Below are 14,251 nucleotides of genomic sequence, written 5' to 3' on the forward strand. Positions count from 1 at the left end.
CCAACACCTCATTTGGCCACCTTTTGTTCCAGTTCTCTGCTGCCTGTGACTGGAACGAATTGCAAAAATCGCTGAAGTTGGAGACTTTTTTCTCCCTCACCAACTTCAAACATCTGCCATCTGAGCAGCTAACTGATCGCTGCAGCTGTACATAAGTCTTATCGGTAAATAGCCCACCCAATTTTACCTACCTCATCCCCATACTGTTTTTATTTATTTACTTTTCTGCTCTTTTGCACACCAATATCTCTACCTGGACATGACCATCTGATCATTTATCACTCCAGTGTTAATCTGCAAAATTGTAATTATTGGCCTACCTCCTCATGCCTTTTGCACACATTGTATATAGACTCCCCTTTTTTTCTATTGTGTTATTGACTTGTTAATTGTTTACTCCATGTGTAACTCTGTTGTCTGTTCACACTGCTATGCTTCATCTTGGCCAGGTCGCAGTTGCAAATGAGAACTTGTTCTCAACTAGCCTACCTGGTTAAATAAAGGTGAAAAAAAAGGAGTTAGTACTGGACAAAATAAATGAAGGGTCGATCAAGTACATCACTCTATAAATCCTTTGTAATAGCTCAGATATACAGACCACTGCAGGGCTGATCAGTAACTGACTCATGCTAATTCTTGCCTCATTGTTAGTGGAGAGAGGAAATGGACTTGGGAGAGGTCTCTGATGACCAGATGGTCAACGGGAGTCATTGATTTAGAGGAACTCATGGGGAGGATTGCCATCTTGTGGCAAAACCTAGAACCAATGGTATTGCCAGGTTTTTTGCCATGGGTATTGCAGTCCAGTGTTTGTTGCATTCACTTAACTTGTAACTAATCCCAACTCTGCTTTCAGATATTGTTTAAGTGCACTTGGATTCAACTACTGTACCAATCTATATACATAAAAAGTGTTACCCAATATCTTCAATCACACAAAACTCTATTCATAAACTATCAATCAGCTATTGTGGTGTGGTTGGGAAGTCTGTGCAGTGCAGAGGAAAGAATTTGATCTAAGGTTCAAAGAAAACAAATAGCAGTATAGTGCTCCAACAGAACCTGGAAACTAGCGAATCGTTCCTGCTTAATATTTTGACAATATCTTCCTCCCTCAGCCTCGTCCCAGACCCCCCTCCCACACATTTTAGCACTTCTCATTCAGGCAGACAAGACAGTCCAGAAGTCAGTACAGACCTTCCTCTCAGATATCATCATCATCATTGAGACATGACAGAACAACTTTAAAAAGAAGCAGATGGGAGAGTACAGAATAAAATAAGAAAAATGTTTTAATAAAATAAAATGTTTTGGATGGCAGTTTGATTACAGGCATGGTGGGTTATTGAACAGCTCTAGGGAGTCACTTTTCCAGCAGAAAGTCAAAGTCAGTCTTACTGAAAAAGGTTGAGTTCATACAGTCGACTCAGACAATGCAGACATTCCAAGATGGTACTTCTCATTCTGCGGACATAATCTGAAAGGCGAGAGCTCTGGGGCATATCATTAGGTGGAAATTGTTTTGTAACAGGAAAACAAGGCGGTACTATCAGAACTTATCTAATAAGAACACTGACGTCTATATTTCATCCCAAACATACTGTATTCTACAGTGTGCCCTACTGAACACAACCGGTTTGACAGATGATACCTTAGGGTTCAAAGGTGAACCAAAGCTCTCAAACTGTGGGTGACTGTGATAGACCAGCTAGCAACTGTACTTTGACTTCCCTGTGGCTTCACTAAATGTTCAGAGCTGAGATGGTCAGACAATATAACAGACATATCCCTGAGGTTTGTGAAACCTCCCTGACAAGAGAGTCCCAAGACCATTATCAAAACAGAACCTGCACATCAAACTATTTAAACTAATTTCTTCAGCCAATATATTTCCGAACACAGTTGACATTCGGTGCTTGCCTGTATTTGAATAAGGTTCACCTTGTGATAGCTGGCCTGATGTATCAGAACTTTAACCAACCACAATTATGATAGCCCCCTCCAACCATCATTCTAAACCCCATACCCAGCAGGTATCATTTTAGCATGCAGAGACATCAGTTCAACTGTCCTTGACCAGTATACTTAAAACAACATGTTGGGGAGTGTTCAAAACCTTCATAAGAGAGAATTAGTTGCATGACTGCCCAATGTGGAAACAACTTGATTTAAATGGCAGAAAAGAGGCATAGTCTTTCACCTCTGTCAGACATTTAACAAACACACAAAAGCAATAAGATCCATGTCTAAAGCGCTCCTGTGACATTTATAGCCATTGAGAAAGTGTATCCACCATCCACATTCATTCTGAACAACTCCAAGTCATTTTCCCTTACTGCCCATGACATCAAGAGTTGTTATCTGGTCCTCTTCAAGGCAGCCTGGTCTGAGTCCATTTGATTTGATTCACAGAATAGGCCCCACTAACATTCACGCCACTCTTCTGCAATGATCCCAAATGAGCACATTCAAAATAAAAAATAAAAGAAATCCATTGTGTGGATGACTAGACACCAGCCCTTAGCAAGAGTGTGTGCTATACATATTATTATACAATTAATTTGACTGTTATTCGGATAACAAAGCATAGGACATACAGGGAACGCTACAAAGACAATGTGCAGTGAGCAGCACACAAGTTGATTTGAGGTTAGTTCCATTTCATCATCCCGCATCTTATTGCAAAAAACGGTTTATTTAAAAACATGCCGTGTGTTGTTTTTTTTAGATAATGAGCAGCCAGTGCCAGACCATTTGAATGCAGCTTTAGGATTTCAAACATCTGTTGGCAACACTGCAATAACCCAGATGAGACACATTTACATTTAAAATGACCAGATGGGATGCAAAGTGATTCAGGCATCATGTTTCTCTTTGAGCCATAAACAAATGTACTGAGCTTGTTTAGCTTTGCATATTGTTCTTGGAAAAAGTGACTAAAGCTGAATAACTAACCTGAAGCCCTTTTGTAGAAGGAAAACGCCCTTGTATTTCAACATGCTCTGTTCATACTGGCTTAGCCATTAAGAGTAAAGCACTCATAAAATAACAGTAATATTTGGCCACCTGCTGAATTCCCTGTTCCCTTAAAGGCCCAGTGCAGTCAAAAACTTAATTTCCCTGTGTTTTATATACATTTCCACACTGAGGTAGAACATTTTCAAAACGATGATAATGCCCTTTTAGTGTAAGAGTCGTTTGAAAAGACTGCCTGTTTTGGTTGGATTGAGTTTTGGCTTATCTGGTGACATCACCAAGCGGTAAATTAGTTAATAGTCCAATAAAAAAAAGAGTTCCAAACTTATCTGCCAATAAGAGATAGTTTTCAGTTTCCCCTCCCCACTAAGACCACTCACAGACAGTCCTTGACAAATTCTTGTTGAGAAATTGCTCTTTACTAAGAAGCAATTTTTTCCTTTTTAATTAACCAAGTACTTAATTTTTACCCCCAAAATTATTTGATATTGATAAAACAGCAGCATTGGACCTTTAAGGGATCTATGTTAACACTACTATATATTTGAAAATGATCATTTAGAAAAAATTGGATAAAAAATATATACATCCTCTTTCCATTTTATTGATCAGGGAATCAATGTAAATATTTTAGTGCCTGAAGGTCAATTCCTGTTTATAACCTTTAAGGTTTCTTAGGAGAGTTTCTACTGGCTCAAACCTGTGAGTGACAGCTACTCCTTCTAACCACAAAATTAACTTGGCAAGTCAGTTCAGAACTAATTCTTATTTACAATGACAGCCTACACCGGCCGAACCCAACCGACGCTGGGCCAATTGTGTGCCACCCTATGGAACTCCTAATCACGGCCGGTTGTGATACGGCCTGGATTAAGCATTGACATGATCTCTCTTTGACACTTGAATTGTATACATTAGGAGCAAATTAGACTTCAGACTATCCATCTGAACAGAACTGACTTCACCTGTGTTTTGGTTAGAATGAAAAGTTTCTCTGTAACATAAAATGGAGGGTACATTTCAGAGCTCCATACAGGGACCTAACATTGCTTCTCGGTGACTAAAAGAGAAACTAAATTACATTTAATGACAATAATGTAAGTTACTAGTCAAGGCTGGCTACAGGCAAAATGACACTCACCAAGCTTGACTTTAACATGGACGGATGTCTGTGTCACTTGAATGTCCTGCTGACATTGTATGAACGTCATCTGAAAATCAAGTGAAAGTCAAGCCAGTGCCACTCACTCCCTGGAGCCAAAGATGAGACCTTCAAATGTACCTCAAAGAAAACAGTTTGCCACACAGCACCATTCAGTTACTAAAACCAAAGACATAAGGTAATGCTGTTACACAGTTGAAGTCGGAAGTTAACATACACTTAAGTTGGAGTCATTAAAACTTGTTTTCAATCACTCCACAAATTTCTTGTTAACAAACTATAGTTTTGGTAAGTCGGTTAGGACATCTACTTTGCGCATGACAAGTAATGTTTCCAACAATTGTTTACAGACAGGTTATTTCACTTATAATTCACTGTATCACAATTCCAGTGGGTCAGAAGTTTACATACACTAAGTTGACTGTGACTTTAAACAGCTTGGAAAATTACAGAAAATATGTCATGGCTTTAGAAGCTTCTGATAGGCTATTTAACATCATTTCAGTCAATTGCAGGTGTACCTGTGGATTTCAAGGCCTACCTTCAAACACATTCTTAAAATAAAGTGGTGATCCTAACTCACCTAAGACAGGGAATTGTTACTAGGATTAAATGTCAGGAATTGCAAAAACTGATTTTGGCTAAGGTGTATGTAAACTTCCGACTTAAAATGTACGTCATCTAATAACTTTGTTGTATAAAGAAATGAAAATGTTTTTTTGCAGAGCTTTGTGTGAGGCTCATGCTCTCACTACTGTCACTCGATGGTCAAATGGTAATGAAAAGGAGGAACACTAACTCGAAGTACAGCGAACGAGTTCGCCTCACACTTCCACATTTCCAAAACAAATAAAGAAAAAACAAACTGTAGTATTATTTTCTTAGTGAAATATATTAACATTCTATTATAGAAATAACATTTAGACCCCTTTGAAAGTTGCATTGAGTTCGCTCAGACAGTAACATACTTTTTGAGACAAAGCTACACAAATTTAATTTCCTTCATAAGTCTTTCCATTATTTGAGGGTCCCAGTATCCAGCCCAGGTTCTTGTCGATGGAAACGTAACTCAGGGTAAGAAGATACAGACCAGTGTGGATGAGGGAGGTTACCGAGAGGTCCAGGCTGGCTTGTGCATCCCACAGCTCCATAAAGAGTCTGTGGAGGAGAGTAGAGCTTTGGGTTGGGCTGAACTATGGCTGAACCATGCCTGCTACACATGAGGGGGGGGTTGGAGATGGCGGGGGGAGTTCGAGACTGGTATATCTGAGAGGGCAGCAGTTTCAGGCAGAGACTGTGATCTTAAGAGGAAGAGGAGACGCCTTTGGGAGCGTGCAATGAAATAGATGGAGGACTCTACTATCCCCCATGCTTCACAGACCATGCATGGGAACTGGTCATCACAGTGACAGGCAGGCTGCCCCCTTAGGGGGCCATAATCCAATGTGTCACCCTTGGGTGAATGGGTATCCATCCTAAACAGTACGAAAGGAGGTCTGTGTGTTAGTAGAAGTGTGTCAGTATAACATTAGTTAGAGAGAATGGAGTAACAAAGGGTGATAGAGATGCTATGTGTGAGTGTGGACATGGCGAAGTCGCTCTGTGTGTTTACTCTGGGTCAGGACTGTCTGTGGGTGGCGGCACGTTGGCCTGCTTGTATATGAACGTCAGTAGGAAGAGCGCAATATCATGTGAGACCCAATAGGCTGTATGAGAGGTCACCGCTGACCAATAGCGGCTCTCCACAAGGCCCTCACGGAGTTCAAAGTCGATGCGGCGCTCCATTTCCACTGTAGAACAAAGAGACTCACTGTGAGAATACATTTTAGACTAACTACTGTATACCGCATTGGCCTAACTGCTACACATTCAAAAGGGTACTTAAAAGTTAACATGGACAGTGGCTTGCAACTGTCAAGCATTCTTATTGATGCGAATTAGCATGATGTATTCCTTCTCCACAATTTTTTAAATAAAACAAATAACTTTTAGGGGGGTTGAAAGGGCACTTGTTATTACATGGATCACGATACAATTATTCCTGAATCCGTAATTTTTTCCCCACTCAAAACAATTGTACACAAAACTATGGGATTGAAATGTAGTTCAACTAACCTGAGGGGTCTATGAGTGTGGAGGGGGACTGGGACAAGGTGGACGACAGGCCGTAATCTGATTGGCTATCGACGGTCCTCTTCGGCTCCTCCCCCTCTGGGGTCCCAGCCTCGATGGCACAGGACACTCCGGAGGGCGCAGACCGAGAGAACCGAGAGAACAGGATCCCTCCTATTCCCTTCCCTATACTGTTACCAATACTGGCCGCTCCTAGACAGACAAGACAGAGAGGGTGCAACAAAGGTGAGTGAAGTAGACCCAGTACTACAGCTCTAGTCTTTACATGCTCTCTCCACAAGATGGCAGTGTTACCAGTGTCATCTCCAATGATCAGTCAGGTGGGTCTGTGATGGAAATATTGTAGAGGGAGTCCAATAATAGATGTCAACTCCATCACAACAGCCTGGGAACATGCTGAAGCACATTTAAATGGAACCACCTGCTTTGTCTGCTCAGGACATGTTGTGCTGTCTACGAATACCTGCTGTACAAATGACTGGCTGTAAAATCTATGGGAACCTGCTGAGTGAGGTAATCTTACAATGAAGTTGATTCTTTCTGTTCAAGCTTTGTTTGAATCTGTGTGTGCAGGTAATGAAGGCACTCCTATTCAAGCGTTTAAGGTCAAAATAATGTGCATGCAACATGCATGGTTATTTGATGCAACAAAGTTCTATACAGAGAATCAACCAGATGACTGACAGATGTACCTAGTATGCTGGCCTTGCCCATGCTGGCAATAGACTCTCCATAGTATTTCCTGGCCAGGACAGGGGAGGTGGAGGGGCTGGGGATGCTCTCTGTGTCAGACGTCGGGTCCTTCTGCGGGTTAATGAAGGTGGGACGGATCTCATCGTACGGCGTGGGGTCTATAGCACTACACCTAGGACAAGAAAAACATGTCACTGTCCATAAAGTAAGTACTAGTTTCATAAGTTCATATGTAACAAGAGAATGAATTAAATTAATGAACTTTGTGAACTCTTACCAGTGTATCTGTGCAGGTGCAATGTTGCTGTAATGTTTAAGGATGAGGGGCTCCAGTCTGTAGGCCTGCAGAATGGACAAACCAATCACAGTCAGTCTAGCACCCAGTCTATTCTCTGGTCAGGAAAAATCCCTCTGTATAATCATCCACAAGATGATCAAGGCTCAGAGCCGAGGGTTAGGACAGGGCTATTCAAATTTGGGCTTCGAGGCTGGTTTTACATTTTTTTCCACTCTAATCAGGGACTGATTTATAATGCAATCAACTACCCGGTAGAAACAACTACCTGGTGTTTCAGCCCTCCAAGTCCAATAGAATAGCCCTGGTGAAGGGCATCGCGGTGTGTGTGTGTGTGTCTCTCACCACGGGGTCCGTGGGGTGGAAGATGTTGAATAGCCTCTGGCAGATGGAGCGAGGCAGAATGTGGTCCTGTTCTCCACTGTTCCCTGGTCTAATCCCTCTCAGGGCCAGGAACACTGCCAGGGGAGAGCCCATACAGAAGAAGTTCTCCACCTGGGGAAGAGGAAGAAACAGACACCATATCCTTCCTTCACATCTTTGCTAGTCATCTTGTTACTTTCTTACAGTAACACCATGGGTTCTGTGTCCTGGGTGATTGCTTTTGAGCAGTTAGAGTGTACCTTAAATTTAAGAGCAGGGAGTGCTAGTGGTTTGGAGGCCTCCAGGCCTTGAAGCTGATCCTCCAGCTCTCGTAACCTGAGGAGGAGAGGGGGAGTTTGAGTAATACTGTTCCTGTAGTATTCAGACCATTAACAAAACACTCATACCACACGCCTTCCTACACACACCCCCCAAGCTGTCTCTAGACACAGTCGAGATTGTAAACTGTGACAGACACCCATCCCATTCCTCCCATGACCCACCACCCTGCCTACCTGTTCCTGGTGAGCTGCAGCTGCTCCAGCAGGCATCTCTCCTCATAGGAGACCCATCTCAGGTCCAGCTCCTCCTCCAGATCCTGATGCTCCTGCAGACAGAACTTCACCGGGTCCCAGCCTGTCATGATGTCAAAGGTGATCACGCAGCCCAGGGAGTGAGACACGATGGACACCTTGCCCCCCTTCTCCTCAAACTCTGGGTTCCTGGAGCAGAACAGGGTGTAGAGGCGGTTCAGCTCTGACGTCAGGCCCTTGGTGATCTAGAAATCAAAAGAAGGTAAGGGGAGGGTCAATTCAAATCTAATTTTATTTGTCACATGCACCAAATACAACCTTACCATGTAATGCTTACTTATAAGCCCTTAACCAACAATGCAGTTTAAGAAATAGAATTAAGAAAATATTTACAAAATATTCTAAATCAAATAAAAAAGTAACAATACATTTACATAAGAATAACGAGTCTATATACAGGGAGTACCTGTACCGAGTCAATGTCCGGGGGTACAGGTTAGCCGTGGTAATTTGTAAAGTGACTTTGCATAGATAAAACAGTGAGTAACAGCAGTGTAAAAACAAAAGGGGGGGGGTCAATGTAAATAGTCCAGGTAGCCATTTAATTAATTGTTCAGCAGTCTTATGGCTTGGGGGGGTAGAAGCTGTTAAGGAGCCTTTTGGTCCTAGACTTGGCACTCCGGTACCATTTGCTGTGCTTTAGCAGAGAGAGCAGTCTATGACTTGGGTGGCTGGAGTCTGACAATTTTTTGGGCCTTCCGCTGACACCGCCTAGTATACACAGTGCCTTGCGAAAGTATTCAGCCCCCTTGAACTTTGCGACCTTTTGCCACATTTCAGGCTTCAAACATGAAGATATAAAACTGTATTTTTTTGTGAAGAATCAACAACAAGTGAGACACAATCATGAAGTGGAACGACATTTATTGGATATTTCAAACTTTTTTTTAAAATCAAAAACTGAAAAATTGGGTGTGCAAAATTATTCAGCCCACTTAAGTTAATACTTTGTAGCGCCACCTTTTCCACCTTTTGTGGAACTTGTTCAGTTTGTCTCAGTTGCTGAATATTGTTATGTTCATACAAATATTTACACATGTTAAGTTTGCTGAAAAGAAACGTAGTTGACAGTGAGAGGACGTTGACAGTGAGATATATAGTGTGAGATAACATTATATATATATATATATATATATATATATATATATATATGTTATGTATTTTTTTTTTTTTACGTAGCTGTCTATTTTATCACCACAAACCGATGCAGGCAATAAGACAGACAGCACTCAACAAGCTTTAAGGCCATAAGCACACAAGAAAATTCTCACCCAGAAGCGGCGCTCCTAGTGGCCGGGGACTTAATGCAGGAAAACAAATCCATTTTACCTCATTTTTACCAGCATTTGACATGTGCAACCAGAAAAAGAAAAAAAACAACTTTAGACCACATTTACTCCACACACAGAGAAGCTTACAAAGCTCTCCATTTGGCAAATCTGACCATAATTCTGTCCTCCTGATTCCTGCTTACAAGCAAAAACTCAAGTAGGAAGTACCAGTGACTCAATCAATATGGAAGTGGTCCAATGATGTGGATGCAAAGCTACAGGATTGTTTTTCTGCCACAGACTGCAATATGTTCCGGGATTCATCCGATGGCATTGAGGGAGTATACCACATCGGTCACAGGCTTCATCAATAACTGCATTGACGATGTCATCCCCAGTGACCATACGTACATACAGTGCCTTGCGAAAGTATTCGGCCCCCTTGAAATTTGCGACCTTTTGCCACATTTCAGGCTTCAAACATAAATATATAAAACTGTATTTTTTTGTGAAGAATCAACAACAAGTGGGACACAATCATGAAGTGGAACAACATTTATCGGATATTTCAAACTTTTTTAACAAATCAAAAACTGAAAAATTGGGCGTGCAAAATTATTCATGAAGCTAACATATCTGCTTTGCGTTTACCTCGAATTTAGAAGACACTGTTGCACAAACATGCTGATTTAGGTCTACACCATCACTGGTATTATCAGGCTGTATTTCTAATTACGCTTGCTCTTACTCAGTACATTTATTAGCTAGCCAGCTCGCTAGCGCTTAGCATTAGCAGCTAACAATCAGCGGCTTACAAGATTTAGGAACAACTTGCTAAGAAAAGACGAACTAGCTTTTCGCAGATGGAAGAAACACAAGCTAATAGTGTCATTATAGAACACTGGTGAATTTATATTAAGAAGCAAAGTGAAAACAGCATCGTTGTCATCAACATTTTTGCATGTGCTGTATTGACCATGCAGACTGAACGTTGAAAATGTAATTGAAGATACTTGCAAGTTGTTCCGCAAATGTTTTGAGTACACGTCCAGGTAATCAGTCTGGCCCCGCGGCTTTGTCAATGTTGACCTGTTTAAAAGTCTTGCTCACATCGGCTATGGAGAGCGTGATCACACAGTCGTCTGGAACAGCTGATGCTCTCATGCATGTTTCAGTGTTGCTTGCCTCGAAGCGAGCATAAAAGGCATTTAGCTCATCTGGTAGGTTCGCGTCACTGGGCTGCTCGTCAAGTGAGATGAGGGATTAAACCCACTGTGTGTGTATGTGTGTTTCAGTCTCACCTCGTCCCTGTACAAGGGGCTGGTGTAGTACATGATGTCCATGGCACTGCTGTTGAGCAGGTCTCTCAGTCCTCGCACCTTGTCTGGGGTGATGGAGTCTACTGTATCTGCAGGAAAACACACAATTCAACCACCAATACCATCTAGATATATTTAAGTATTTTTTATGGGAAAGCCTTTGTTCAGCCCCTCTCGGGGGGTAGCCTAGTGGTTAGAGCGTTAGACTAGTAACCAGAAGGTTGCGAGTTCAAACCCCCGAGCTGACAAGGTACAAATCTGTCGTTCTGCCCCTGAACAGGCAGTTAACCCACTGTTCCCAGGCCATCATTGAAAATAAGAATTTGTTCTTAACTGACTTGCCTTTTTAAATAAAGGTAAAATAAAATAAAATTTAAAAAAATGTATCTATTATATTCAGATCAATAAATCACCTATCAACTTGGCGAAAACAGTTAGTATCTATATCTATTCTATAACTTTACTATGTGCATCACAGACATATTAGGAAATTATAGGGAGTATGAGACAGGACAGGCAGAGGATAGCACATAGAAAAACAATTGTGTATGTTCCATCAGCGTGGGGATCTAAGATTGAAAATCAAAAATTTTCCTAACCCTAAACCCAAAATAGCCTCATCCTCATGGGGATGTTAGAAATGTCCCCACAAGGGAGAATTTTCCTTGTTATACTATCCTTGTGGGAACTTCAGGACCACACGAGGATAGAACAAGACCACACATACAGATATACACAACTCAGAACAGTCACACAATACACACACAAGCATTAACCTTACCCCCATCCAGTGCCAGTTTGGAGCGCCACTCTACAGGCAGAAACTCCACGTGCTCCTCTGTGTGCTCCGAAAAGTGCTTCTCCTCCATCTTCCTTACTGCCTCCCTTAGCCTGGACACACACACACACACACACACACACACACACACACACACACACACACACACACACACCTTAGTTGCCATGTGCACAAGGATTGACTCTGGCTGTTCGATCTTAAAAAGGTATCATTCTATAGATCGCATTTCATCTACGTTTTTCCTAATGCTCTGTGAAATGTTGAAAAATACACTAACAAACAAACATACCAACATCAACACATTTTATTCTGAGCAAACATCCTCGGCAGCAGGTTGTTACCGGTACATCATTACTGCTGGGTGAATGGCTTTACAATATGGTCCATATACACTCAAAGTCAACCAGGGAATCCTTTGTGCATTGTGTTTGCTCTCCCTTATGACTATGTATGTTTGAGAGGACTGACGTGCGTCCATTTTACCACTCACTGACACAGTCCATTCACTCACAATGGCTGCTAGCAGGCTACGTTAGCGTACTACGTTAGCTACACAAACAAAATTAGTGTGGCTGCTGTTGACATTGCAAGGGCGACCGGGGAGTGACTTCGGCCGGAAGGTGAACTGGTCTGTGACGCAACCGGGCGCTAATGCAGTCTATCATGAAGTCTGTCTGGTGGGCTTTTATGCACTTGTATAGTGGGCTTTTATGTTTAGAGGCTAGGTCACATATCATTGGCAAGCAGAATTGATCTTGAGTGGCTAACTGGTGAACGGGGTTGTAGTACTGGCTTTAATAGTCTTAACACAAACCCTTCTGACACATGAAGAGGATCGTACCGAGTGGCTGTCCTTAATGCCCTCAGAACAAGCAGCCATTATTCCTAAATTGAGAGGAGAAGTATGGAAGGAGAGATGGGGGAAGAGAGAATTGGCTGAGAAAGAGATAGAAAGGAAGGGTGATGTCGATTGAAAGCTTTTGAGTGTTGCTCGAGAGTGAGACACAGCCAAGCCTCCAGGGAGAGAGAAAAGGAAGAGAGAGAGGGGGGAGAGAGAGAAAGACAGCTGGCTAGACATGGCTGATCTTTCCTCTTGAGGCTTGTGAGAAAGCCAATAGCCTGATCCTAGCAGTGTAGGGAATGAGGCTTACAGTCGGGGCTGGCCTGACTTGGTCTACTTTTGCTACCTGCTAAGCGTCCCTAAGCCCCTGGCAGAGAGAGGGACAGCACCCTCTGTGTTACTGTAAAGGGCCGGCATTGAGCAGTTGTGTTATTCCAGAACCTTCTCGGCGAGATAGAGATATATATATATATCTATATATGAGCTATAGGAAGGTCTGTCCTTTGTCTGGGTACCAACAATAAGCCTCAAGTCGTAATCACACAGGACTGTAAGTACAGATTAATATTTATGAAACCATAAGAAAATACATAAACTCCAGCATCATCTATTTATATTGTTTGAAAATGTCAACCAAAATGCAGCATCACTTAAATGACTCAAAATACATTTATAAGAGTGTGCACTCCATTCAAAAAAATCATTACCAGGTATTTCATGTCAGAAATGAATGATTAACTGTTGTCTTGTACAAGCAGAGTCTCATTCCAAAAAGTGTCAGTGTGTCTCGTGCCCTGTCATTATCAGTCTGCACAAAATAGATAATTTACTTGATTACTGGGAGGAGATCAGATGATCTCCTATTGAAAGTGTAATTTCCAAAATGTTAGCCTTTTGAGAAAGCAGAAAGCAAATGAAGGAGAACACAAAAGATAGAGATAGGGAAGTTGGAGAGGTGGAAAGAGAGGAGTTGGTAGAGAGTGAGAGAAAGAGAAGATGGACATGGAAGAGCGAGAAGACAAATGAGACCCACCCCACCACCTGGATGCTGTCTTTCTTTTCTTTCTTTTTTTACATTGGATAAAAGACTCAAAGCTAGAAACAGGTATATCATACGTAGGGCTGTGGAGGTCACAAAATAGTCAGGCGGTGATTGTCAAGCAAATAATTGTCGGTCTCACGGTAATTGACCATTAGCACCACATTTAGCATCTCCTAGCTTCCACACATAGCCTACAAGCCAATGATGCAGACCTTTGGAATGTCTACATAAATCCATGTAATATAGCCTACACCTTCACAATAACTCCATTATTTACAGTTGAAGTCGGAAGTTTACATACACTTAGGTTGGAGTCATTAAAACTTGTTTTTTAACCACTCCACAAATGTCTTGTTAACAAACTATAATTTTGGCAAGTTGGTTAGGACATCGACTTTGTGCATGACACAAGTAATTTTTCCAACAGTTGTTTACAGACAGATTATTTCACTTATAATTCACTGTATCACAATTCCAGTGGGTCAGAAGTTTACATACACTAAGTTGACTGTGCCTTTAAACTGATTGGAAAATTCCAGAAAATTATGTCATGGCTTTAGAAGCTTCTGATAGGCTAATTGATATCACTTGAGTCAATTGAAGGTGTACCTGTGGATGTATTTCAAGGCCTACCTTCAAACTCAGTACCTCTTTGCTTGACATCATGGGAAAATCAAAAGAAATCAGCCAAGACCTCAGAAAAAAAATTGTAGACCTCCACAAGTCTGGTTCATGCTTGGGAGCAATTTCCAAATGCCTGAAGG

At 41.7% G+C, this 14,251-nt stretch overlaps 1 protein-coding gene across 2 annotated transcripts in view; it reads right to left on the reverse strand.

Annotated features, from left to right (window-relative positions):
* Window positions 1-1,274: 1,274 nt before the first annotated feature.
* The window catches only part of LOC135508063 (phospholipase DDHD1-like), a 43,004-nt gene continuing 30,027 nt past the window's right edge, over window positions 1,275-14,251 (reverse strand). For both annotated transcript variants that reach the window (XM_064927990.1, XM_064927989.1), the window contains 9 exons: window positions 11,587-11,696; window positions 10,788-10,894; window positions 8,138-8,400; window positions 7,883-7,958; window positions 7,605-7,754; window positions 7,242-7,306; window positions 6,964-7,136; window positions 6,254-6,463; window positions 1,275-5,928 (listed from right to left, as the gene is read on the reverse strand). In XM_064927990.1, the coding sequence (XP_064784062.1) occupies window positions 5,747-5,928; window positions 6,254-6,463; window positions 6,964-7,136; window positions 7,242-7,306; window positions 7,605-7,754; window positions 7,883-7,958; window positions 8,138-8,400; window positions 10,788-10,894; window positions 11,587-11,696 (1,336 nt within the window). In that variant the 3' untranslated portion in view covers window positions 1,275-5,746. The remainder of the gene's footprint in view (window positions 5,929-6,253; window positions 6,464-6,963; window positions 7,137-7,241; window positions 7,307-7,604; window positions 7,755-7,882; window positions 7,959-8,137; window positions 8,401-10,787; window positions 10,895-11,586; window positions 11,697-14,251) is intronic.

Source organism: Oncorhynchus masou, chromosome 21 (genome assembly GCF_036934945.1).
Source record: "Oncorhynchus masou masou isolate Uvic2021 chromosome 21, UVic_Omas_1.1, whole genome shotgun sequence".
Lineage (NCBI taxonomy): Eukaryota > Metazoa > Chordata > Actinopteri > Salmoniformes > Salmonidae > Oncorhynchus > Oncorhynchus masou.